At 52.3% G+C, this 25,608-nt stretch overlaps 1 protein-coding gene across 7 annotated transcripts in view; it reads left to right on the top strand.

Moving 5' to 3' along the window:
* The first annotated feature begins 1,138 nt into the window (after window positions 1-1,138).
* LOC127038305 (perilipin-2-like) overlaps window positions 1,139-25,608 on the top strand; it is a 55,042-nt gene continuing 30,572 nt past the window's right edge. For all 7 annotated transcript variants that reach the window (XR_007770617.1, XM_050930881.1, XM_050930882.1 and 4 more), the window contains exons 1-6: window positions 1,139-2,345; window positions 4,749-4,843; window positions 8,153-8,351; window positions 10,001-10,083; window positions 11,787-12,042; window positions 16,106-16,293. Coding sequence is in view for 6 of the 7 variants with exons in the window: in XM_050930881.1 (XP_050786838.1) it covers window positions 4,829-4,843; window positions 8,153-8,351; window positions 10,001-10,083; window positions 11,787-12,042; window positions 16,106-16,293 (741 nt within the window). In the remaining variant the exon portion in view is untranslated. The remainder of the gene's footprint in view (window positions 2,346-4,748; window positions 4,844-8,152; window positions 8,352-10,000; window positions 10,084-11,786; window positions 12,043-16,105; window positions 16,294-25,608) is intronic.

Genomic DNA, 25,608 nt, shown 5'->3' on the forward strand with positions numbered 1-25,608 from the left:
CAGCGTAGTAAGATTAATCACTGTTTACACTGGCGCTGCAGCGCCAGCCAGGAGCGGCGCCAGGGCTTTTGGTGCCCTAGGCGGGGATCCTTCCGCGCTCCTGGTCAGCAGCGGCAATTCTGCGGTGGGAGGGTCCTTCCGCGCTCCTGGTCTTCGGGGCACTTCAGGGGCGGGTCCCGGAGTGAGTGAAGGACCTGCTACAGAATTGTCGCCGAAGACCCGGAGCGCAGAAGGACCCCCCGCTGCCGAGAGCAGCAAAATGCCGCCCCTCCAAATCCTGGCGGTCGCCTAAATGGAAGCGCCGGCCCTGGCGCCAGCGCTGTTCTCTTTATTCCTCTCGTCCATGTGGAGTACAACCAGCACTGTAACCAGGGAGATCCAGCGCTGTATGTGCCTTGCCAGTGTGGACGGGGAGTAAGTTACAGCGCTGTAAAGCCGCCACCAGCACTGTAACTCTCAAGTGTAGCCAAGCCCTAAGTTTCCTGAGTGGCACAGAGCTCTGTCGTCTGCTGTCCAACATAGCAAGCTTGCTATCAATCCATGAGGTTATACTTCCATTGTGTTCAGGGCCACTCCGCAGTGGGTCTCAGCCAGCATAAAAGAGAAGGGTTTATTGTGTGTCTGAACACAGCACAGGCTGTTCTCAGGGCTCTCAAGCCTAGAAGGTCACAGCACAGTCCAATTGAATCTGTCCAGCAGAGGATGTAGAAAACTCTAGTGGGGCTAGTGAGTTACCAGGAACAGGGTTTAAGAGGGCTGAGCCTTTGCCCTGTGGTGGGGAAATTGAGGCACAACCAACAAGGGCTGCACCCCCCAAGCAGCTGAATTCCAGACTGAGTAGCAAGTGGAAGGATCCCTCCTTGAAGAAGCTGAGGGCCCTTGCAGGCCACGGTGTTGGAAGACCCTGGGGGCGGACTGCTGGAAAAGATCCCTTTGGGAGAAGGGGACTGGTACCTGGAAAAGGGCACCCCGATGGAAAATTGAACCTTGGGGGATCAAGGGCTAGTGGCCCCCAGAAGTACCCTGAGCAGCTGTTGTAGCTTATTAAACTCATCCCCCCCCTTCATCATTTGTCGCCTTAGTACAGCATATAATAGCTTGATTCTCAACAGTTGCCAAGCAGTACCCTGAGCAGCTGTTGTAGCTTATTAAACTCATCCCCTCCCTTCATCATTTGTCGCCTTAGTACAGCATATAATAGTTTGATTCTCAACAGTTGCCAAGCAGTCACAAATTGTAGTGAAATATGCAGGGGCTGCAGCTGCTCAGCACCTTTAAAAATTAGTCCACGAGGGTATGAAACTACCTTTGGCAGCAGCTGGTATCTCCATTTTTCATATGGGTAAACTGAGGCACAGAAAGATGATGTGACTTTCCCCAAAGTACCCAGTAGGGCAGTGGCAAAGTTGGAACTAGATTCCAGGAGTCCTGACTCCCAGCCCTTTACTTAAGCCACTAAATAATCCTTTCTACCATCTGTGCATCCTGACAAAGATACCTTATAGAATGATCCGTCAAATATCTAATGACCCACTGTTTGCAAAACCTAATTTCTCTGAATGGAACAGAGTGGTCATTTTAACAGATCAAAGTAGATCAAGTGTTGTTAGTTCACAAGTCAAGACAGTTCCTCCAATTGCTGGTGCCAGAGACTCCCAGTCGTGATGTGAAAACCCAGCTATTTGGTCAGCTTCTGACCTAATCACTGCTGTAGGAGGTTCTTAGCTGACCATTTTGTTGGTGCTACATGAGTCAGAATGGACTCCAGCTCTCTCTCCTGCAGCTGTATTAGCTCCTGCTAAGCTAGCAGAAGGAAGATCTTTTTTTCCATCGGCAATGGGAACTCCATACGTTCAGGAAGCAGAGATCTGAGTAACTGGAGGCCATTTTTATGTAGACACCCTTTCAGCCGGAACTGCTCCTTAACTGACTCACTTTTAACGTGTAGTCTTTCTGTATTCTAGAACCCCAGCTGTTTACCTTATCTCAGGGCTTCTCAACCTGGAGTTTGTGAGCAGATGCCAAGGGGTTGTGGCCATGCTGCCCTCCCCTCGTGCTAAAAGGGATGGAACGGATGGACCCCAGTATGGAAAAGATTGAGAACTGCTACCTGCCCTGGTGAAGAAAAACCCGGCTGTGCACGTACATACACAAATATTTCATTCACCGGGTAACTCGGATTTTAGCTGCTTTGCAGTATGATAAGCTATAGCAAGAGAAAACTGACGGCTTGTTAACCAGATAGCAAGGGGATTATAAGAGGAACTGGGCTCCAGACTTTCAGTTGGGTCACAGCTCTGCCACCGCTTGCGAAATGAAGATGTTTCAAATTGTCAAGGTAAAATGTAAGTAGAGTTGTGTCTTTGTGGCTATCCGTGACCCATATGCATTATGCAGGTGCTAATCTCAGGCTGAGTACAGAGCCTGTAGAAGATCACATATCAGTAAGAATAATTTAGCCGTTAAGTGCCATTGTTGCATAAAGTTAGATGTCGCTCTGACACTTCCTAATGTTGGTGAAGGAGAGAGTAGCTCGAGCATAAATCAGTTAAATGGGTGGGGGTTATGCTAAGTGAAAATTTACAGTGATATTTTTAGTGTGTTTATTAACACACACTCTGCCACTAGCAAACCCAGCCGCTAGCAGCTTCTTTATGTGGTTAACATGAAGGTTTTGACATTTTAGAGCAATATTGTTAAATTTCTTGAAGCTTAAAATGTACAATAGACAGCCGCAAAGTGTCTCTAACAATCACGTTGTCAGTTTGATGTAAATATGGTACAATTAAGTTGTAAATAGTTTAAAAAGAGAGACAAGGTGGGAGAGGTAATATCTTCTATTGGACCAACTTTTGGTGAAAGAGAGAAGCTTTCATGCTTACACCAAGCTCTTCCTCAGGTTTAAGAAGACATAGGGCAGTTTGCAAACTAATCAATTAAAAAGCAAAGCTGCTACTATTTTCCTGTCATCTTGTGTCTCTTAATTTGCAACAGATGTTTCTGTTGGAGGAGGCAGCATTCACATGGTAACGTACAAGGGCAAGGAGGATTGGAGCCATTACAGCGGAGTTCCAGTTGGGAGCATGGTTTGGACATAAGAATGGCCGTACTGGGTCAGATCAAAGGTCCATTTAGCCCAGTGTCCTGTCTTCTGACAGTGGCCAATGCCAGGTGCCCCAGAGGGAATGAACAGAACAGGGGATCATCAAGTGATCCATCCCCTGTCGCTCATTCCCAGCTTCTGGCAAACAGAGGCTAGGGACACCATCCCTGCCCATCCTGGCTAATAGCCATTGATGGACCTGTCCTCCAGGAACTTATCTAGTTCTTTTTTTGAATGCTGTTAGAGTCTTGGCCTTCACAACATCCTCTGGCAAAGAGTTCCGCTAACTGACCCTGCGTTGTGTGAAGAAATACTTCCTTTTGTTTGTTTTAAACCTGCTGCCTATTCATGTCATTTGGTGACCCCCTAGTTCTTGTGTTATGAGAAGGAGTAAATAACACTTCCTTGTTTACTTTCTCCACAACAGTCATGATTTTATAGATGTTTGTCATATCCCCCCCTTAGTCATCTCTTTTCCCATGGTGGAAGGTCCCAGTCTTACTAATCTCTCCTCATGCATACAGCTGAGTCCATTCCAAAGGCAAAACATTGGCTATTCGTAGATCTTATGTGAGCTATGGATAAAAGGCTTCGCATAGCAGAGCTGATTAGACTTTGCACTTACATTGCAAAGCTGGTGTGGTCCAGCAGATTGGCCACTGGACTGGAGCTCATGAGAACTAGAGAGAGGAAAATGAGGCAAAGAGAAGGGAAGTGACTTGTTCACAGCTGCAGCAAGTCAGTGGCAGAGCATACCCAGTGAGTAGGGCCCGGGACTGGGCATGGCATTCACCACCTGTTGCCACTGTTCCTTAGAAAAGTTGCATCTGATGTACCGTCTGAGAGGCTCAACTAATTCAGCAAAGGAGCGTTTTGATTTTTGCCAGCATTTTTGAGGCGGCTTTGAGATGACGTGAAATGTGCTGTTCTGATAGGTAGTTCTGTGCAGTCATGCGGCCAGGGCCCTGCCTTCAAACCTCGTCATAGGAGGGTCGATACGAGCCAGGAGTGGAAGGTTGGAGACTGGAGTTGTCTGGGTCCCACTAGGAAAGTGTTGGTCATGGAGTCCAGCTTGCCACAATGATGACTGGAGCTCCAAGCTGCCGCACTGCATTCAGCAGGTGCGGTATTTAGGACCTGGGTAAATAGCCATGAGGTTGGAGCACCAGCACCACACGAGTGGCTGGTAAGCTGAGGAGAGATACGACTCTTGACTGGATTTTAATTCGTGTCTTCTCGATGTGTTGGCAAAAGGACCCAGAGCAGTCAAGCTTTATCCCCAGATATGTAGAGGTATGGTTCAAAAACAATTGGCAGATAGGCAAAGGGGCCTGCAAAATAACAAACCCATCTTCCCAGCGTCCCTCCGGGCATCACCCTGAATCCATTCCTAATTAGGCTGTTTTGCAGACTTCCCATAGCAGCAACATCTCTGCAGATGCCCTCAGAGAGAAATTTGACACGGGGGCAAGCGCTGACCGCCGGAACGCATCAGGGTCACATGAACGTGTGTCAGGGCTCATCTCCCTTTTCAAACAAACAAACAAACAAACAATTAAAGCCATCGAAGGCAAAGGGGTGGAGACTTCTCCAACATAGAAGCTGCTCAGTGGAAACTTTCTTTCCCCCACTGGTTGGTTTCTAGGAAGAAGAGCAGCCTCGTGGTACCGCAGGACAGCTGATTCCAGCGTTCTCCATTTTCCCTGTACTTGCTGAGCGGGAAGCATGGCATTAAAGAATGTGAGTAGATTTCATCGTGTTCATTCTCTTATCCCTGCACATCAGATTCAGGCAGGCACACGGGAGGCCATGCCACATAGACAATACATTTCTGCCTTTTGGTTATGTTAAATAGAAAGATTGCATGGATGCTCCCTGTGGAACTATTATTAGGTGTATTATGGGAGTACCCAGGAGCACCATGCATGGCCCAGGATTCTGTTGTGCTAGGTGGTGTATGCAGACAAAGCCCCCAAGTTCTGCAGATAGGGTGAGCAGACAGCAAGTGTGAAAAATCGGGACCGGGGTGGGGGGTAATAGGTGCCTATATAAGACAAAGGCCCAAATATCGGGATTGTCCCTATAAAATCGGGACATCTGGTCACCCTATCTGCAGAGCAATTTGTTCAGACTTTGGGCCCAGAACCTCAGTGGGTATAAATGGCCACAGCTGAAATGGTTTCAGTGGTCATCCCCCAGTGTACGCCAGCTGAGGATCAACTCCATTCTGCCTGTATGCCTATCACATCCTGCGCAGTCTGTACTGACCCCTGGACGCATCTCCATGGAGACTGGCCAACAAGCTGATATCCGTGCTGCTCATTATTCCCACTGACACACACACACACTGGGTGTCACAAGGGCACGTTTTGCCCTCATTTATGCTTGGGGATGGGTGTAAGTGAGGACAAAATGTAGCCGCGCTGCATCTCCCGGTTGAGTGTTGTCAGAAACAACAGACATGTCGCAGGGAAGCTTTTCAGAAGGTGTCAGCAATCTTCGGTGCCCATCACAGCTATGCCGAAAGGAGCGTGGTGAGGTTAGAGCTGGATGCCAGGAATCAGGATTCCCGGGTTCTGTACCTGCCTGCCACTGACCTGCTGTCATTTACCATGCCGGCTTTATAGCAGTAGGTAATGGTCCTAAGGCTGGGTGTGGTCTGTGTACAGTTACCTTTTGTAGTGCTCTGAGAACTTTGCAGAGGAAGGTACTCCACGGCTGTGTCTTGTGTATTCCCCCACTCCCTGCCTCACCTATTAGGAGAGAAAGCTCAGTAGTAGCCATAATGACAACATGTGTTTATAATAGGCACCAGCTCAGTCACACAAATGTGGGGCCTTTGCATTCATAGATTATAAAGCCCAAAGGAACCACTGTAATGGAGTCAGACTTCCCGCCCGCCATAGGCCCTGGGGCTTTCTATAGCAGTGCGCAAGTCTGGACAAAGGCTGCAGTATGGTTTTAACATCCCCCCTACCACGTAAAGTGCCCTACTGACTCATGTGGTTGCAGCGAAGTTTAAAGGGCCGGTGTTACTGACGAGTTTGAAAAAAGAGCAGTTATCACATCGCTTTTAACCTATAGAGAGTTGCAGGTGTGAGTCCTGAGCCTTGACTCCTTTGAGGAGTGCCGTGAAAAGCAAGGGGATTAGTCATGGGAGTGGAGTTATGTGGGCAGGATCGGGCCCTAGATAAGGAGCTAGCCCTGGAGCAGAGGGTGCAGGATTTGACTGCAAAGACTGGGGCAAATCTCCTGGTTTCACGTTTTCTGTTTCCGTCTCTACTTGGGATGGAGGGAGGAGAATACCCCGTTTGTTTTAATGAAAAAAAATCAATGTCTGACCGGGAGCATCTCACTGCCACCTGGAATGGGCATAGAGAACTGCAGGTGCATTACAGGAATCTCCTGAGTCTGGCATGTACCTTTTTGTTCACCAGAGAATGTCTCAAATGAAAGCCGGTCTCACGCAGGTCACCCGTGTCATTGTGAAACGTGTCTCCGGGTGCGAGGGGAGAGGTCATGTCTCTATACTGCAAAAACTGTTTGGATCGTCTGTGTCTGGGGCGGGTGGGCAAAATCCAGGTTGAGATCTTCATCCCGCCACCTGTGTCCATTTAACCGGCGTGTGGTCTGGTTCACGAGGGGTCACCTGCCGCCAGTCTGAACTGAGTGCAAAAGAATGATTGTGAGAGTTTCAGGAAGAGGAAAAACAGCAGGAGTGGGTGTGGTGGGGGAGGAGACCTTGAGGTGCACTTCAAAGGTCTGCGCTGCTGTGTTTGTATGTGGGAGGGAGAAGACCCCGGCTCCCTTCACTGAGGAAGAAAATGGACAGCGAGTGGCCTTTGTGCAAAGACGGACTCAACAGGCCTGGTGGAAAATGCCGACGAGAATGCTGGGCGAGAGAAACGTCTTTAGATGGGGGGGTTAAGCTGTTTGTTAAGGTTAGACTCTGGGAAGCATGTTGTGGTTGCACCGCGTCACTCTTTGTTCCTTTGGGCACAGCACACCTGGATAGTCTGCATGGCCCATGGCTCGGGCTGGACACGACAGGGAACGCTCTGAGGGCACCGGGGTTGGGGTGAGCCTTTTGCTAAACTGTAGAGGGAGCAGGGCCTGCGGTGGCCTGGAGGATGAGGCGTTTAGGGGGCTGATGCACAGCAGGCCTGGATAAGACTGCTTCACCGAAGGGCAGCTGGAGATGAGGCTCTGCACAGCCCTGGCTGCAAACAACAAAAAGAGCAAAAAAATCTTGCGGAGAAGCAGGAGTTTGAGCAGGCTGGGGCGGCGGCTGCGATTTTGATCTCCTCACTCTAATGATCTGAGGTACTAAGCCAGTGGGAGTCTTTCCTGATTAAGGGCTTTGGGATTTGTCCCCAACGAGAGCAGCGGGGAGAAAGGAATGGGAAGAACGCCGGCAGCAGAGAGGAAACCAGTGCAAAGAAGGTATTCACCAATGTGTGTAATCCTGGGGCAGCTGCTGGAGTGGGTGGAACGTGCAGGTGTGACTCTGCACCTACAAAAGAGTCCGTCATAGAGACTCAGATAAGAAAGAGGTTTAAAATCAAAACACGGCCACAAATATTAACATAGTGTTTCCTCCAAGATCTTGCTGCCTGTCCATTCAGTTAAATGGCATTTATAGGGCATGTGGGTCAGTCCTAGAGACGTAGGCAGGAGGCAGAGATCAAAAAAGAACTGCACCACAGCTATCAATACAGCATTTCCTCCAGGATCTAACTGCCGATACATTCAGTTAAATAGAACTTGTTAACAACTGCCTGCAACTTCCCAATAATGTTACTTTGTATTAGGTGGGTGGGGAGACTTTCAAAGCCCTGTAGGGAGGACAGTGGGTTTGTCTTTGATGCACTGGAAGTCAGCGAAGGGTTTCCAGGATGGCAGGGTGACTTTAAGGGCTGTGCTTAGCAGCTGCCATCATGCGGTTGGATAGCTGCCGTTCAGGCCTGAAGGCAATGACACTGACATGCTTCTGTAAAGATGCTCGCCAGCAAGCCAGACTCACGTGAGTCCCATTTTCCTCCTCTCTAGGACAACACCTTGGGGCGCATCGCTAGTATCCCTCTGTTCAACTCGGCTTATCAGATTGCTGTGTTCACCTACGCGGACATAAAAGGTACCCACCCTGTGGTGGGTTTCTTCCATGACATGGCAGAGCGCAGCGTGAGCACCATGGTGGGGGTGGCTGTGATGGCAGCCACTCCTGTCGTGCAGAGGCTGGAGGTGCCAAGTGAGTATGACTGGGGGGGTAGGGGAGAGGCTTCCTGTGTGACGTTGCTAGGACTGGTCAGACTGACTGCGGCATGGGAATGGCCCTTTCTTTGCCCTGCCTTCATATTTCCACTTCTGAAGTGAAGGCAGAATGGCACCAAAGCATTGGTGCAAGAGTCCAGCCAGCTCCCAACCTGCTCTACAAAGGAAGTCTACCCTCTACTTGGCATCCAAACCCATCCCCCCTCACCAGGCTTGGTCTTCTGTTGCAAACCAAACAGCATCAGGATAACCAAGTTCAGCTCAAATCTTCTCCCCAGGCTTGGTGGCTCCTAAGGTTCCTCCCACAGGACTACTCAGCTCACACCCTAGATCCTCTTTCCCCAGAAAGCCACTCCCAGCTCCCTTCTGTCCAAGTAGGGTAATGAGCTACTTGTACCAGCAGCTCAGCAAACACCGTTAACACTTTCATAACAGACTAGAATCCTGCTACTAAGGTGAGGTGCTTCAGGTCAACCCAGCTACCCTGATCCCATGCCCCTTTTGTGTTCACTTCCTGCAAATACTGTCCAGGATGAGCTTTTAGTGGCAGGAATATTTATGGAAGCAGCAAATTTTAAGTGAATGTTCGGATGCGACATGCCTCCATTCTCCTTTTAGGTGGGGCTCCCGGCCAGATTACAGCTCCCATGATGCACCACAGCATCCCTTCTTGGCCAAGGAGAGGCAGTGCTTCATAGGAGATGAAGTCCAACAGGGGAGCCCAACTCCTATAGGAGAATGGAAGCATGGAGCACCAGGACTACAACTCCCATTGGATCCCCTTGCAGAAGGGCCGGTGCAACCATTTAGGCGACCTAGGCAGTCACCTAGGGTGCTGGGATTTGGGGGGGCACCATTTTCTTTGGCAGCGACCGCGGTGGCCGGATCTTAGGCCGCCCCAGTCGCTGCCGGCATTTAGGCAGAGGGAGCTGGGGCAGGGGGGCACGGGGAGGGCCACCTGCAGCAAGTAAGTGGGGGCGGGCAGCACACAGGGGGACTCCCTGCCCCAGCTCACCCCTGCCCTGCCTTCTCCCCAAGCACGCCATGGCTGCTTCACTTCTCCCACCTCCCAGGCTTGCAGCGCCAATCAGCTTAGGCACCGCAAGCCTGGGTGGCAGGAGAAATAAAGCGGTGACGGTGTGCTCATGGTGCTCGTGCACGGAGCAGGGGTGAGCTGGGGCTGGGGGGGTGCCTCCGGGTGAAGCTGCCGCAAGGGGGGCACCTCAGGGCGGAGGGGGGGAGCTGCCGCTGGGGAGGCGCCTCAGGGCGGGAGCGCAAGGTGGCAGTTCCGCCTAGGGCACGAAACATCCTTGCACTGGCCTTGCCTTGCAGCATTTCAGAACTGCAATATTTTGGCTTGGGGGTGTTTGGTTTTTTGACAGAGAATTGAAGTTTCTGCCAGAGGGAAACAATTTTTGTGAAAAATGTAATTTACTCAGTAACTCAAGGTTCCATTGAAAACCAGGCTTGACAGAAAGTCTTCAACAGCCCTAACTTGAAACTCGAACCCAGATTTGGATCCAGATTTCACAGACATCCCCAACCCATCCCATGTAGGCTGGCACCCTACTGAGTCCGAGATCTGGGTGCTCATTTGTGATATGCATATGGCTTTCTCTTGCCCAGTAGCTGCAGTTAATAGCTACACACTGAGAGGCGTGGCCGAGCTGGAGGCGAGATTCCCCATTCTGGATCAGTCAGCGGACGAGGTAAAAGACCCGTTGCTGGGGGGGGTTATGCTTTGAGATCTGACAGAGGTGCCGTGGATGCTGTGACTAAGAAAACAATCGCAAAACCATCCCGTTTTCCTTGTCATAACTTGTGGATTCTATTCTGAACTCTAGGAGGGGGGAGTAGAGTCTAGTGGTTAGAGAATGGGGGGGCTGAAATTCATGACTCCTGGGTTCTATTCCCAGCTGTGTAGCCGTGGGCGACTCGCATCCCAGCTCTGTGACTCAGGTTCCCCACCTGCAAAAGGGGGATAATTTCTGCTGCCCTGTAGGGAGCAGATGATCCTTTGTTTGTTTGTGCTTGTAAAGTACTCTGGGAGCTCTAAGAGAAGCCCCCTCCTCCCCCCATTGTCGAATATAGGGGAGAGAAGCTGCCAATTTCATCCTTGTTGGCACCCTGGTTTGGATGTACGTAAAAAAGTTATTGATAGACTTGAGTGTGTGGGCGTTCTCATTACAGATAAGCAGCAGGCCAGTTTGCTGCCATACAGACTGCCCCGGCTGCGATGGGGGAGGTAACTGTGCCAGGGTATTTTCCCAAAAGCACGTATCCAGGTGGCATGCACACCTGCCATACATGGCATTGCCAGCGGAGGGCGCCACCAGATAGCTCTTTGCAGCTGAAAGCCATTGCCAGGGCCCCAGAGGCAAAGGATGCGGCTGCCAGTCAGAGATCTCCTCTCCCTCTGGCTGCCCTGGGAGAAAGGGAGATGTGGAGCCTTGCAGGCAGAGCAGAGCGCTTGGTTCTCCTGGTCCCTGGCCTGGCTGCACCAGACTGCATTGCCCGTAGCTCTGCTCTGAGCAGGCCACTGTGCCCATGTGCCTTGTCCCCCAGAAACCTCCACCGAGCAGGGTAACTCCCCCCGCAGCCTTCCACTGTGCCCCTCCTCCGACCCTTCTGTGACTCCCTAGCCCCACATACCACCCCCTGCTCTCAAAATTCACCCTCCTCAAACCATTCCCTGCACCTGAAACTCATGCCAACCAGCCCTCCAAATGTACCTGCACACTTTATCCTCGCCACAAACTTCCACCTCAAATTTATCTGTACCCCCCTCCCCAACTTACTGCACAATTTACCTTCCCCTCACGCTTACCCACACCTTAATCTCATTCTTACTTGTTCCCCCTTATGCGACTGGGGACTTCGAATGGACTGTTCTCCCTATACAGCCCAACACTTAACCCTCTGCCTGCCCCACCCCCCGTGTAACGGGGCCACCTGTGAGTCAATGGACCCCCTTCTTGATGTGAGTTCGTCCCTGCAGGGCCGGCTTTAGGAAACGCGGGGCCTGATTCGAACAGTTTTGATGGGGCCCCAGCAGGGATGAGTAAAAAAAAAAAAAAAAAAAAAGTAAAAAAAACATGTGGGGCTTGTACTCACTGGGCGGCGCTCCTAGTCTTCAGCGGCAGGTCCTTCGCTCGCTCTGAGTTTTCGGTGGCACTGAAGGACCTGCCGCCAAAGTGCTGCTGAAGACCCGGAGCAAGTGAAGGACCCACCGGCGAAGACCCAGAGCTCTGCCGGGTGAGTAAAACTTAAAAAGGAGCCTCTAGCCAGGGAAGGGATTCTCGACCACTTGCCCCACCCCCCAGCGGCTCGGGGCCCTCTTAGGCGCGGGGTCCGATTCGGGGGAATTGGTGAAATTGGCCTAAAGCCGGCCCTGCGCCCCTGTCGCCCCCAGGTCCTCGGGAATTTGCGAGGCAGCCTGGCTGCCGGTATGGAGCAGCTGCAGGCCCGCACCGCTGAGCGAGTGGGCTGGCTGATGGAGCGGGCCAGCAGGGTGGTGGAGGACGTGATGGACATTGCGGCCTTGGGGGTGAACATCGTCCTGAATGCCAGCGTCATTGGCCAAGTGCTGGAGCCCAGGGCCGAGGCAGCTCTGAGCCGCGTGGAGCAGATTGCGATCCACTATCTCCCTGCCACAGAGGAAGAAACCAGTGAGTAACAGCAATACCCTCAGTCTGCCAGCAGGGCCATGCCAGGCAGACCATGGGGCGGTCAGGATCATAAGCCCCATTTTCCAACTGGGGAAACTGAGGCACAGACCTCAAGGAAAGTGACTTGCCCAAGGTCCTCGCATGAGCCAGTGGCAGAGTGAGGATGAGAACCCAGGAGTCCTGACTCCCAATCCCCTGTGTTAACTTCTAGGCCAAACTCCCTCCTGGAATAGAACCCAAGAGTCCTGACCCCGACTCCCTCAATAGGAGTGTAGATAATAGTATCTCACGTTTCCTTAGTGCCGCTCATCTCAAAACACGAGAAGGAATTTCTTCACGTGCCACCAACATGCAGCCACCTCTGGAGTGGAACATGGCAGCTGATTAACAGCCACCTAGCAACTTTGCACGGGGATCTCTCACTCAGTGCTGAAATGCAACCAGCTCTGGAGTGGAGCATGACAGATTTTGAACAGCCCCACAGCAACAGTTTACTGAAGCAGTGCCAGAAAGGAATGAGCCAAAATAGAGCAACTTCCTTTGGCATTTAGCTGAGATATTGGGGTTCCTACCAGACCCCCTTCTCTGGCAGCTTCATTGTTGGGGTCCCCAGAGGAATGATGGCAGCCTTGTTCCCACTCTCAAACCCCCCAACCCCCTCAGTCCCAGGTGGACGCTAGCAGCAGGTTGGGGGGCCTGCTGGCAAGCTGCCCGTTGGCCAGCATGACTCACGGTTCTGCCAGTGTTCAGAAGTGGGAGGGGATGGCAAAGCCCAGATTCCCAGAGGCAGCCCCCTGGCTGCATGCAGCATGGCTTTAGACGGAGCCAATTCAGGAGGTACTTGGAGTGCTAAACACTAGCCCACGCTCCCCTGCTGGTGTTGGGAGTGGAGCCGAGGCATCCTGGCTCCCAGCCCCCTGCTCTAACCTCTCAACCCTCCTTTCCATGCATCCCAGCCTCCTCCTGCCTGTCTGTTGAGCTGCAGGTGACCCTGGTGCTGATGTGCCGGTTGGGGGTGGGCAGGGGGCTGCTGTCTGTTCAACTGCTGTCATTCCCAATTTCCCCTGGGCTTGGTGACGCTCTGCAAACACCTCTGGCTGCTGTGTCACCCGCACTCCCTCTGAGGCTACAGGGGCTCTGGCACGTAGACTGCCTGCCAGGCCTGGTGGTCTGGCTGTATCTGCGTGTGTGACCTGTGGTGCTCCAGGCCTCCAGAGAGGGGGATCGCTGGCGGGCAGGTGGATATCCCTTAGCTCACCACCACTGCACTCGGGGTGGAATCCAGCCCCCAGGCCTCACTCCTTCCATGCGAGCATGGCGCACCTGGGATTGAGCCAGGGACCTCCAGAGCTACAAGCACGAGCTGGGGGTTGGGTGAACGCCAGGCGGAATGCGCTGGCTTGTTAACGGGAGGTCGCTGCGACAGGGTTTGCTATTCCAGGGTTGCTTGTGAGTGGTGGGCTGCGTAGCCTTTGTTACTGCAGAGATGTCTGTAAGCAATACACTGCACACCCTGGTTTGTTATTGTAGGGTTGCCCATGGGGGGCTAGGCTGCACACTCTGGTTTGTTATTGTAGGGTTGCCCATGGGGGGCTAGGCTGCACACTCTGGTTTGTTATTGTAGAGTTGCCCATGGGGGCTAGGCTGCACACTCTGGTTTGTTATTGTCTGGTTGCCCATGGAGGGCTATGCTGCACACTCTGGTTTGTTATTGTCGGGTTCACATCCTGGTTTGTTATTGCAGGGTTGCCCATGGGGGCTAGGCTGCACACTCTGGTTTGTTATTGTAGGGTTGCCCATGGGGGCTAGACTGCACACTCTGGTTTGTTATTGTCGGGTTCACATCCTGGTTTGTTATTGCAGGGTTGCCCATGGGGGCTAGGCTGCACACTCTGGTTTGTTATTGTCGGGTTCACATCCTGATTTGTTATTGCAGGGTTGCCTATGGGGGCTAGGCTGCACGCTCTGGTTTGTTATTGCAGGGTTGCCCATGGGGGCTAGGCTGCACGCTCTGGTTTGTTATTGTCTGGTTGCCCATGGGGACTAGGCTGCACACTATGGTTTGTTATTGTCGGGTTCACATCCTGGTTTGTTATTGCAGGGTTGCCCATGGGGGGCTAGGCTGCACGCTCTGGTTTGTTATTGTCGGGTTCACATCCTGGTTTGTTATTGCAGGGTTGCCCATGGGGGGCTAGGCTGCACACTCTGGTTTGTTATTGCAGGGTTGCCCATGGGGGCTAGGCTGCACGCTCTGGTTTGTTATTGTAGGGTTGCCCATGGGGGCTAGGCTGCACGCTCTGGTTTGTTATTGTAGGGTTGCCCATGGGGGCTAGGCTGCACGCTCTGGTTTGTTATTGTAGGGTTGCCCATGGGGGGCTAGGCTGCACACTCTGGTTTGTTATTGTCGGGTTCACATCCTGGTTTGTTATTGTAGGGTTGCCCATGGGGGCTAGGTTGCACACTCTGGTTTGTTATTGCAGGGTTGCCCATGGGGGCTAGGCTGCACACTCTGGTTTGTTATTGTCGGGTTCACATCCTGGTTTGTTATTGCAGGGTTGCCCATGGGGGCTAGGTTGCACACTCTGGTTTGTTATTGTCGGGTTCACATCCTGGTTTGTTATTGTAGGGTTGCCCATGGGGGCTGGGCTGTGCACACTGGTTTGTTATTGCAGGGTTGCCCATGGGGGCTAGGCTGCACAATTTGGTTTGTTATTGTCGGGTTCACATCCTGGTTTGTTATTGCAGGGTTGCCCATGGGGGCTAGGCTGCACACTCTGGTTTGTTATTGTAGGGTTGCCCATGGGGGCTAGGCTGCACACTCTGGTTTGTTATTGTAGGGTTCACATCCTGGTTTGTTATTGTAGGGTTGCCCATGGGCTCTGTTTTGCACATGCTGCTTTGCCCCTGCAGGGCAGCAACCAAGCACTGAGCTGCACACCGGGACTGTTAAACCCGTTGCGCTGATCAAAAGCCTCTCCAAAATCCTGCGGCGCTTTGCACAGGGATTTGAGCAGACAAAGGCAGTTTGCTGCCCCGAGCTCCCCCAGCGCCACTGGGCCTTTGCTGCTCAATGACCTGGAGCAGAATTCTGCTTCGCAGCATTTCTCCAACATTCGGCTCTGTCTAAACATCCCGTTCCTGGGCCTCCCCTAAGCCTGCTGTCGCTCTGCAGTGAGCTCCCGCTGCCCCTGAGCTGAGCTCTCAAACCCCCGGTGACGCCAGGGGTCAGGGAATCTCCCTGTGCAAACTCATATTAGCCAGGCCCCTTGGCAGCCCTGCTCAAGGTCCTACAGGGATCTCAGCAGTCCCTCGGAAACCCCTTGCTCGCTGTCTGTGCAGGACAGATCTTCAGGGGTTGCCCCAGTGTAGGGATTAGCTCAAGCTGGGGATTTGAGGAGCGGGCTCTGGATCCTGATTTTCAACCCTAACCAACTGGGAGGGGATCTGGATCTAGGGTTTATGCTTGTAGACAGAAGGGCCAGCTGTTACATGCAGCTTCCAGCTGGATCAGGAGTTTGGCTAGGGCAGGGGTTCTCAAACTGGGAGTCGGGGTGGTTGCAACGTCATTATAAGGGGGGTCGAGAGCTGTCAACCTCCACCCCAAACCCCGTTTGCCTCCAGCATTTAGAATGGTGTTAAACATATTTTAAAAGGGTGTTTAATGTATTGGGGGGGGTCGCACTCGGAGGCTTGCGATGTGAAAAGGAGTCACCAGTAAAAAAGTTTGAGACCCACTTGGCCCACCTCTGCCATGAGGGAGATGAGCCAAATCTGCCACCCTAGCCTATGGGGAGGGGGAGCAGGGGAAGCATACTGAAGTTAAGCCTCTTCTGCCCCTGTCACCTGAACTCTTGGAGAATCTTCATGAGACGTGAAGCTCTCTGATACCCAGTTGAGCAGTTTTGATTCCATCCAGTAGGGGGCAGTGGTGCACGTGCTCCCCTCCCCCTGCAGATTGTACCTCATTTTCAGGGGCACAATCCTCTTTTGGTACCTTTGCCCAGCCCCCTCCACCCTATCTCACCATCTATCCCTGTACCCTGCTTCTCCCCCAAAAAAACAGAAAGGCAGGTGCCAAGCCTCAGAGGCGTGAAGCAGAGCCCGGAAAGCGAGCAGACCTATGCCAGGCGGCTGCAGCTTGTGATTGCTACCTCTGCCCAGCGAGCGAACCGGAGAGCGTGGTCGTATGCAGAAGAACTATGGCGTTTGATGCTCCGGGCCCTGAACCAGCTGTTGGAGTTTGCTGTCGAGGTATGGTATGGATTTATTACTTAGGGTTAGCTATGGGATTCCCCAATGGCTGCAGGACACACAGGAACCCCAGTTCTACCATGGCCCCTTTCGTGCTGCTTCCCGTCATCTGTTGTGGCGCTGAACATGGTTGGTTACACTGGTGACCCGAAAAAGCCAGCAAATGAGCTGTTAGCAAAACAGACCCCTGGGAACCTCTTGGCTTCTGACGGAGGAGCCAAGGGTATTTGTCTTAGGGCTGCACTTAGCGATCTGGAGCCCTGTGCTGTGCAGACATATAGTAAGGGTCCCTGCCCCATGGAGCATACACTGTAAGTAGGTCAGACAGACAAAGGGTGGAAGGGGAAACAGAGGCACGGAGAGGGGACATGGACTTGCCCAAGGTCATCCAGTAGATCGGTGGCAGAGCCGTGAGTAGAAGCCAGGTCTCCTGGCTCCCAGTTCAGTGCCCTTCCCAGCTTGCCCGGCTGCCTCTCAAGTGCTGTGACCTAGGTTTCTGGCCTTGCCATTGGCAAGATGCAGGGTGTAGGGGTGAGGAACTGAAAAAGATCCAAGCTGCTTTACAGCCTGTGGTATTGGGAAGGGGGTGTCCCCAATTGGAGGATGAGGAGGGAAAAGCCAGTCCTTTGAATCTTTAAGAACATAAGAACGGCCATACTGGGTCAAACCAAAGGTCCGTCTAGCCCAGTGTCCTGTCTTCCAACAATGGCTAATGCCAGGTGCCCCAGAGGGAATGAACAGAACAGGTGATCATCAAGTGATCCATCCCCTGTCACCCATTCCCAGCTTCTGGCAAACAGAGGCTAGGGACACCATCCCTTCCCATTCCAGCTAATAGCCATTGATGGACCTGTCCTCCAGGAACTTATTTAGCTCTTTTTTGAACCCTGTTATGGTCTTGGCCTTCACAACATCCTCTGGCAAGGAGTTCCACAGGTTGACTGTGCATTGTGTGAAGAAATGCTTCCTTTTGTTTGTTTTAAACCTGCTGCCTATTAATTTCATTTGGTGACCCCTAGTTCGTGGGTTACGGGAAGGAGTAAATAAGACTTCCTGATTTACATTCTTCACACCAGGCATGATTTTATAGACCTCTTTCAGGTCAGTCCCTTCACATCTGCCAGGGTGTTTCTCTGGATTAGCGCGGAGCCTACTAACGAGGCCGGATGGCTGGACAGCCGCTGGATCTCATTGCTCCTAATGTGGATCTGACAAAATCAGGCGTTGTCCCCTTCCCGGCTCATGTAACGCAGCCCCTGCCACTGGGTTTGATGGGGCTGATTTTGTGGCAGCACCAAAGCTCCTGAATGTGCCAGGTCCCCCCCAAAAAATCCAGCGCTTCTCTACCGTCAACCTGTTCCATGCGGCACAGCTGTGCAGAGTCTGTTCTGGCCCAGGGGCTCACAAAGAAATCACTTGAATCTGCAGGGACCGGTTCTCTGCTCTGCACCCAGCATGAGCTAACCTGAGTCCTGCTCTCCCCCACCCGGGCTGCAATCTCGAGTGCTTTTGAGCCCTGAGGAGGCGTCTGTCTTGGGGTAGGGAGAGAGACAGCCCCATTGCAGCTGGGCTTTCAAGGCAGCGCTGGCTGGCTGGCTGTACATAATACTATTACTTGCATGTCTTGCTGGGGGATCTAATGAGGGAGATATGTCATTGAGTGTTTACAAGGGCTGTAATGAACCCCTTTCTGAATGCAATTTGATCGGCCTTCAAGCCTTTGTCTGCCCTGCTAGGACGCTTGCCATTATTCCAACTGCTTCTGTACATTCCTCTGCGGGGCTTTGAACATTCTGCACTTGCAAAAGCAGGCTGGCTTTGTCTCATCCACCCCACGAGCCTCGGCTGTTTCACATCCTCTGGCAGGCGGGGAAATGAGTTAGCAGGTTCTCAGCCCAGATCCAAGGAGAGGGGGACTCCTCCCATCTAGAATGGCCCTGGTGCGAATGGGACACAGACTGACCGAGTGACATTGTGGGCAGAAGGGGGCGTTGAATTGGTTCAGTTCCTGGGTCTGCCCCGGCTGACCTTGCATGAGTCCCTTCTAGCTGCGTCAGTTTTTAAAGCCAGCAGGGACCCTGAGATCACCCTGTGTAACGCGGCACAGAGAATTACATCCAGTTAGGGAACCCAAGAACTCGTGTGTGACTCAAGCATCCTTCCGGAAAGGAATTCAGGCTGGATCTGAAAACACCAAGAGAGGAGGAATCCGCCACTTCCCTGGCACCTGGTTCCAGTGGTTACTCCTCCTCCAGGCTAACAATTTGTGACTTAGTTCTAATCTGAATATGTCTTGATAGTCCCTGTGCCTCAGTTGCCCATCTGCAAAGTGGGGATAATGCACCGTAGCTCCCAGGGGTGGTGAATTCGTTAATGTCTGTGAGCTGGGGCTGTGGGGCACCATTTAAAGCTGGGGGTTGCGGGGGTGAGGGGCACATAGATTTGGTCTATCCAAGAACCTGCTCTGCAGCCTGTCCAGCTGTAGGCAAACTAGGCAACTGCCTTGGGCCACAGATTCTGCCGACGGCGACAGGAGTGGCCAGGTCAAACCTGAGCAGGGCTGTGACCCCGTGCACCAGGTCACAATACCACTCGCTCTGATTTGGCCCTGACTCCCCCCGTCCCCTGGGCATGGCAGGAGAGCAGCCAGGCCAAACTCGAGCGGCGCTGCGACCTGGCACTTAAAAGTAGTTGTGGCACTGGTCTGTAAGGTGCTCGGACACTAGGGTGAGCGGGGCATAGGAGCAGCGAGATTTTTCAGGGAGCAGTGCGTATGTGTGTGGCTGGAGAGGAGCTTATGCTGCTGCGGGCCAGGCTGTACTTGCTGTGAGGGTAGAGGACGTCCGGGTGGATTCCACTGGAGCTATGACTGATTTACACCAGGTGGGGCTCTGGCCCAGGGGCTAGACCACATTTCATACGAAGCAGCCCTGACATTCTGAGAGCTTGGGACTAGGATATCCACATCCACAAGACCACCCAGAGCGAGACTCGTAAATACCAGCCAGCGTTGTGAGCTCTGCGGCTTCTGGGCATGAGTCCCACTCCACCCGCCTGGAGTCAGCTCAGCCCAGAGCACTAGGGGATCTTGCATCTGCCTCCGAAGCAGCTGGTGCGAGCGAGAGGAACCCCAGCCCTAGTCCAGTCCTCCTGAGTCCTGGCCACTGGTTCCAATCCAGCCCAGGTGGGGCGCTGCATGAGGGTGTTGGGGGGGCTCAGCCTGTGTAGACTGAGTCAGGCGGGGCCTTGACTGGCCCCCCAGCACTCTAATAACTAAGCACCCTCTTGAATGAATTTATCCTCCCTCCCCACCCCTTATGGGGCAGTGCTGTTATCCTCATTGCACCAATGGGGAGCCAAGGCCCAGAGCGGCTAAGTGACTAGCCCAAGGTCACACAGGAAGCCTGTGTCAGAGGACAGGATTGACACTGGGTCTCCTAACTCGAAGGCTAGCACCCTAACCATTGGACTGTCCTTCCTGCTCTGCCGAGAAATGTAGCATGAAGGATGTTGGCCCACAGGGGTCTCAACCCAGCCCCCTCCCACTTAATGCACATGGTATTCCCCCTTCCTGTCCCCAAAAATAACAACAAATCTCATACCTCTCCCCTGCAATTTCCCCTGAAGGATTAGCCAAGCGGCTTTCATCCCCTACTGCCTCCAGGGGCCTGGACTGAGCGCACGGCGCTTTGAAAGGCAGCAATCAAGTGACAGCAAAGATCCACCCTTGTTAAGTTCAGGGGCTTGGCAGGGGGCACAGCTTGGCAGGATCTGGCCTTTGTAGCCAGGAGCCAGGGGAGGAGAACGGGGTGGGGCCCCGTGCTCTGCCATGTGCAGCCCCTGAGCGGCAGCGATGATGACAGGTAATGTTCCTGCTCTTGACGACAGCCCCGCTGCTTGTAATTTGGCACAGTGAGTTGTGAGGCTGGCGCGGGTTGCTGAGCTGGGAGAAAAGCTGCCTTTGTTGTGGCTCCCTGGTGGCCAGAAGGGACAGGTTGCGGGGGGACGACACACGGGTATTTCCACCTCTTTGCATGTGCATCACTGTATCTGGGCAGAGGAGAGCGTGTACATACCTGTGTGTTGGTCGGGGGGATGCACACACAGCTATAAATGCAAATCTCAGCCCAGCCTCAACTGTTAACCCTCTAGCAGTGGTGTGGTTGATCCTGCATGTGGGTATTTTACATGGCTGTGTGTATATCCCATTGATGTACCTGCATTCAGAGCTTTGTGTGTGTGTCAGTCTGTCAGCTGGCCTGCAGGCAGGTGTGTGTGTCTGTGTGGAATCAGGTGTCTGCGTGTGGTGAATGTATAGTGTGTGTGTGCGTGCACTTGCAGTATATGTGGGTGTAGGCGTGTGCATGGCATGTCATCTTTGGGTGCTTGTGTTTTCCTGGCGGGGGGGGTGTGTTCTTTAAAACACAGATCCTGCCTGCTTTGTTAGGCCTCTCTGACCCCTTTGCCCCATGTGTGCTGGAGAGGACTGATGGTCTCCTCTGCGTTGACTGATGGTCCCCTCTGCGTTGACTAGAGATTTGCCTTAGGCAGCTGGGTTCGAATCATGCAGTGAGAGTGAACCTGGGGACAGCCCCTACGCTGGTAGGGCCACCCAGCCACTCCGTAAGTTAACTCTGTCCAGACGAGCGCTCCCGCTTGTTGCCGCCAACCATGCTAGTGCGGAGCAGATCCAGGAGCTTGTACAGCCCCTAACGCACCAGCGGCCTAATCCTGCATGGGATTTCTGAGTGCTATTGCAGTATAACTAATTGCACACAAAAAAACATGTCCAAAGAACACTATGAAGGTTGCAAAGTCCAGCACTTGGAGGTCAGGAGATGCCGGAAGGAAAGCTGCCGGCGCATCCTTAATTCCACCCCTTTGTGCCTATGCATGGAGACGGTCTTTCCTTTTTTCCCCCCTAACAAAGCCTGGCCCCGTTCAGTGCACAGGGTGGAGTGGGTCACTTACAGAGTGGCTATTTAATTATCTCTTTTTTTCTGCTTATTGTTCAGTAGGTGGCTGCAGGATTTATTTATTTCACGCTCTTCAAAACCTGCGTTGAAGAAGGAATGATTCATTTTCTCATGGGCTTCTCTAGGGCACTCACCCCTGTAGCATCTGAACGCTTCCCAGACGAGTTTATTTTTCCCACACTCCTGTGAGGCAGGGGGATGGTATTATCCCCATTTTACAGATGGAAAACCGAGGTACAGAACGTTCGTAGCCACTAATGTTGTGTGCCCGATCCGAGATGCTGGTTTGTTTTCAGAGTACATAGTGTTATATAGAGCTTCATGTATATCATAAAATCATAGATGATTAGGGTTGGAAGGGACCTCAGGAGGTCATCTAGTCCAACCCCCTGCTAAAAGCAGGGCCAACACCAACTAAATCATCCCAACCAGGGCTTTGCCAAGCCGGGCCTTAAAAACCTCTAAGGATGGAGATTCCACCACCTCCCTGCGTAACCCATCCCAGTGCTTCACCACCCTCCTAATATCATAGAATAGACTATCATAGAATATCAAGGTTGGAAGGGACCTCAGGAGATCATCTAGTCCAACCCCCTGCTCAAAGCAGGACCATCTAATGAAACAGTGTTTCCTAATATCCAACCTAGACCTCTCCCACTGCAATTTGAGACCACTGCTCCTTGTTCTGTCATCTGCCGCCACTGAGAACAGCCGAGCTCCATCCTCTTTGGAACCCCCCTTCAGGTAGTTGAAGGCTGCTATCAAATCCCCCCTCACTCTTCTCTTCTGCAGACTAAATAAGCCCAGTTCCCTCAGCCTCCCCTCATAAGTCATGTGCTCCAGCCCCCTGATCATTTTTGTTGCCTTCTGCTGGACCCTGTCCAATCTGTCCACATCCCTTCTGTAGTGGGGGGACTAAAACTGGACATAGTACTCCAGATGTGGCCTCACCAGTGCCGAATAGAGGGGAATAATCACTTCCCTCGATCTGCTGGCAATGCTCCTACTAATGCAGCCCAATATGCCGTTAGTCTTCTTGGCAACGAGGGCACACTGCTGACTCCACTGTAACCCCTAGGTCCTTTTCTGCAGAACTGCTGCCTAGTCACTCGGTCCCTAGTCTGTAGCAGTGCCTGGGATTCTTCCATCCTAAGTGCAGGACTCTGCACTTATCCTTGTTGAACCTCTTCAGATTTCTTTTAGCCCAATCCTCCAATTTGTCTAGGTCACTCTGGACCCTATCCCTACCCTCCAACTTATCTACTTCTCCCCCACAGCTTAGCATCATCTGCAGACTTGCTGAGGGTGCAATCCATCCCATCATCCAGATCATTAATGAAGATGTTGAACAAAACCGGCCCCTGGGGCACTCTGCTTGATATCAGCTGCCACCTAGACATCGAGCCGTTGATCACTACCCGTTGAGCCTGATCATCTAGCCAGATTTCTATCCACCGTATAGTCCATTCACCCAACCCATACTTCTTTAACTTGCAGGCAAGAATACTGTGGGAGACCGTATCAAAAGCTTTGCTAAAATAAAGATATATCACGTCCACTGCTTTCCCTATAGCCACAGAGCCAGTTATCTCACCATAGAAGGCAATCAGGTTGGTCAGGCATGACTTGCCCTTGGTGAATCCATGTTGACTGTTCCTGATCACCTTCCTCTCCTCCAAGTGCTTCAAAATGGATTCCTGGAGGACTTGTTCCATGATTTTTCCAGGGACTGAGGTGAGGCTGACTGGTCTGTAGTTCCCCAGATTCTCCTTTTTCCCTTTTTAAAAGATGGGCACTATATTTGCCTTTTGCCAGTCGTCCGGAATCTCCCCTGATAGCCACGAGTTTTCAGAGATAATAGGCCAATGGCTCTGCAATCACATCAGCGAACTCCCTCAGCACCCTCGGATGCATTAGATCTGGCCCCATGGACTTTTGCATGTCCAGCTTTTCTAAATGGTCCTTAACCTGTTCTTTCACCACTGAGGGTTGCTCACCCCCTCCCCATACTGTGCTGCCCAGTGCAGCGGTCTGGGAGCTGACCTTGTCTGTGAAGACCGAGGCAAAAAAAAAAAAAAAAAGCCCTCTCTCTGACACCACCCGCGTAACCAGACATTTACCTCCACAATTCAATGGTCCCTGCTTGGCCTTTTCCTTCAACAGGGAACACGATTTGCACGTCAAACTCCTTTATCCTTCTTCCCAAAGCCACGTACTCTGCAGTGACCCACACAAGGTCATTCTTGGCAGTATCCTTGGTGCCCATGGGGAGAAGTAGGAAGGGGTAACTGTCCAAGGGCTTGATCAGTCTCAGCAGATACTCCATCACGTCCCGAATTCTAACTCCAGGCAAGCAGCACACTTCTTGAGTTTCCCAGTCAGGATGGCAGATGGATGACTCTGTCCCCCTTAGGAGGGAGTCTCCGACCACCACTACCCATCTCCTCTTGGGAGTGGTGGTCATGGAACCCCCGTCCCTAGGACAAAGCACCTCATGCCTTCATCTCCTCCTGATTCCTTCCCTCAGATGACTCTTCCAAACCATTCTCCGCCATAGTATCTGTGCAGAGAGCCTGAAAACGGTTTCTTACCTCTGTTCTGTGGCACCTTATAGACTAGCAGATGTATTGGAGCATGAGCAGACAGACCCTTGGATATTTACCCCACCAGCTCACAACACAGCGCCCCAGTGCCACACTCACCATAGCTTCTCTCGGACGGTTCCCCAGCAAACTCCTGTTTGCTTCTCTGTTCGCAGCTCCAGCTGCCAAGACTTCAGTTGCAGCTGGGAGCCCTCAGCGCTTCTGCATGTCAGATCCCAAGCTCTCAGGTCGGGCACCCAGGAAACGAGGAACGTGCAATTAGTGGGAAAAGTGTAGTGCCAGTGACTTGCCCCCGCGTCACACAGGAACTCTGTGGCAAAGGCAAGGGCAGAATCCTGCCCTCCAGAGGAGCATTCAGCTGCCTTAACTGTGAAACCGTCTCTTCTCTTGCTGCACTGTCCTGCCTCATCGTCCATGCTGGGCAACGAATGTGGAAGGGGTCCTGCATAATGTGTGGACATGCAGTTAAAGGTCTGACTCTTGTCCTCCTGCATTCAAATCAGACAGCTTTCTCTTCTAGAGGTCTAGCAGGGGGTCTTTGAGAGCACAGGAGAGAGTATTTCCCTGCTTTCTGACCAGGTGCCTGGACCCGGCATGAACTGCAGAAATCCAGAGCTGCAATTGCAGGGAAAGGCTTGCTCAGTGCCAGGCTGGCTCTACGTGGACCAAATCTTTGGGAATTTAGCTGCTTAAAAGCTAAAAAATCTCTAATGAGCACATGCAACCGGACACTTTTAAAAGGCTCATAATTTGACCAAACTTGAGTGGATTTCCACTGGCACAGCAAAAGGCACATCCCTGACACAAAGGCCACCCTGTCTCCTGCCAGATTTCAGGACCCTACTCCAAAAGCCGTGAGCTCTCTCAAGAAAAGGTTGCCAGATTTTTTTAACATGGGTAAAACAATATATTTTCCCCTAGTTTCATTATCAGAAACAGCTGAAATGTTTTGGCTGACACTTTCCACAACAGGTCAGCCTGAAGCAGACACCCAGCAAGGAAAATCCCCCCTCCAAAAGGTTGAAGTTTGGTGAAGCTATAAGTGACTGAAAACAGAGGCTTGTAATGAGAAGTGGTGGGCAATCTTAATACCAATCTGACCTATAATAAACCCTGTCAATCTTAAAAATGCTAGTGTAGAGCAGGCCTAGGTGTTTGTATAGCACCTAGCAGGCAAGGCCCTGATCCTGAGTAGGACCTCTGGGTGTTGCCGCAGTTTAAATAATTATTTGTTCTTCGTTTTTAGCAGTGCAACACTCCCACTGTGATCGGACTGAGAGGGGACTAGAACTGTGCCTTCCAATTTTCTTTTCAACAGCTGCTGACCTTGCGAGTTGATTCCAAAAAGGCTTCCCCCACCCACGACCCCCGCGGTGCTTTTTCTTTGCTCTGTTCGGCCCCTTTGATGGATTGCTCCTTCCCAGCTTAATCCCATCTTGGTCTCCAAAACGGTCCTGACGTGGCCTGCGTCAGTGAGGAGGTCAAAGGGGACGCTGTCAGCCAAGCGGGACCGGCTGTCATTGGGGCGTGTGTCTCGCTCTAATGAGGTTTGTGTGGAATCTCTCGAGCCAGGTCAGGGTGTGACGGGTGCTCATTAATCCTGCTTAGCGGCGCAATGGTTGGTAAAAGACATACCGGCCCCTGTGTGGCTATGCCACGTTGCCAAGGTGGTTAGTCTGCCCCAGAGCCATGTAGATATTGGAGGACATGAGGGAGGGAGGGTTGGCTTGTTGGGG

This window comes from Gopherus flavomarginatus, chromosome 20, assembly GCF_025201925.1.
Source record: "Gopherus flavomarginatus isolate rGopFla2 chromosome 20, rGopFla2.mat.asm, whole genome shotgun sequence".
Classification (NCBI taxonomy): domain Eukaryota; kingdom Metazoa; phylum Chordata; order Testudines; family Testudinidae; genus Gopherus; species Gopherus flavomarginatus.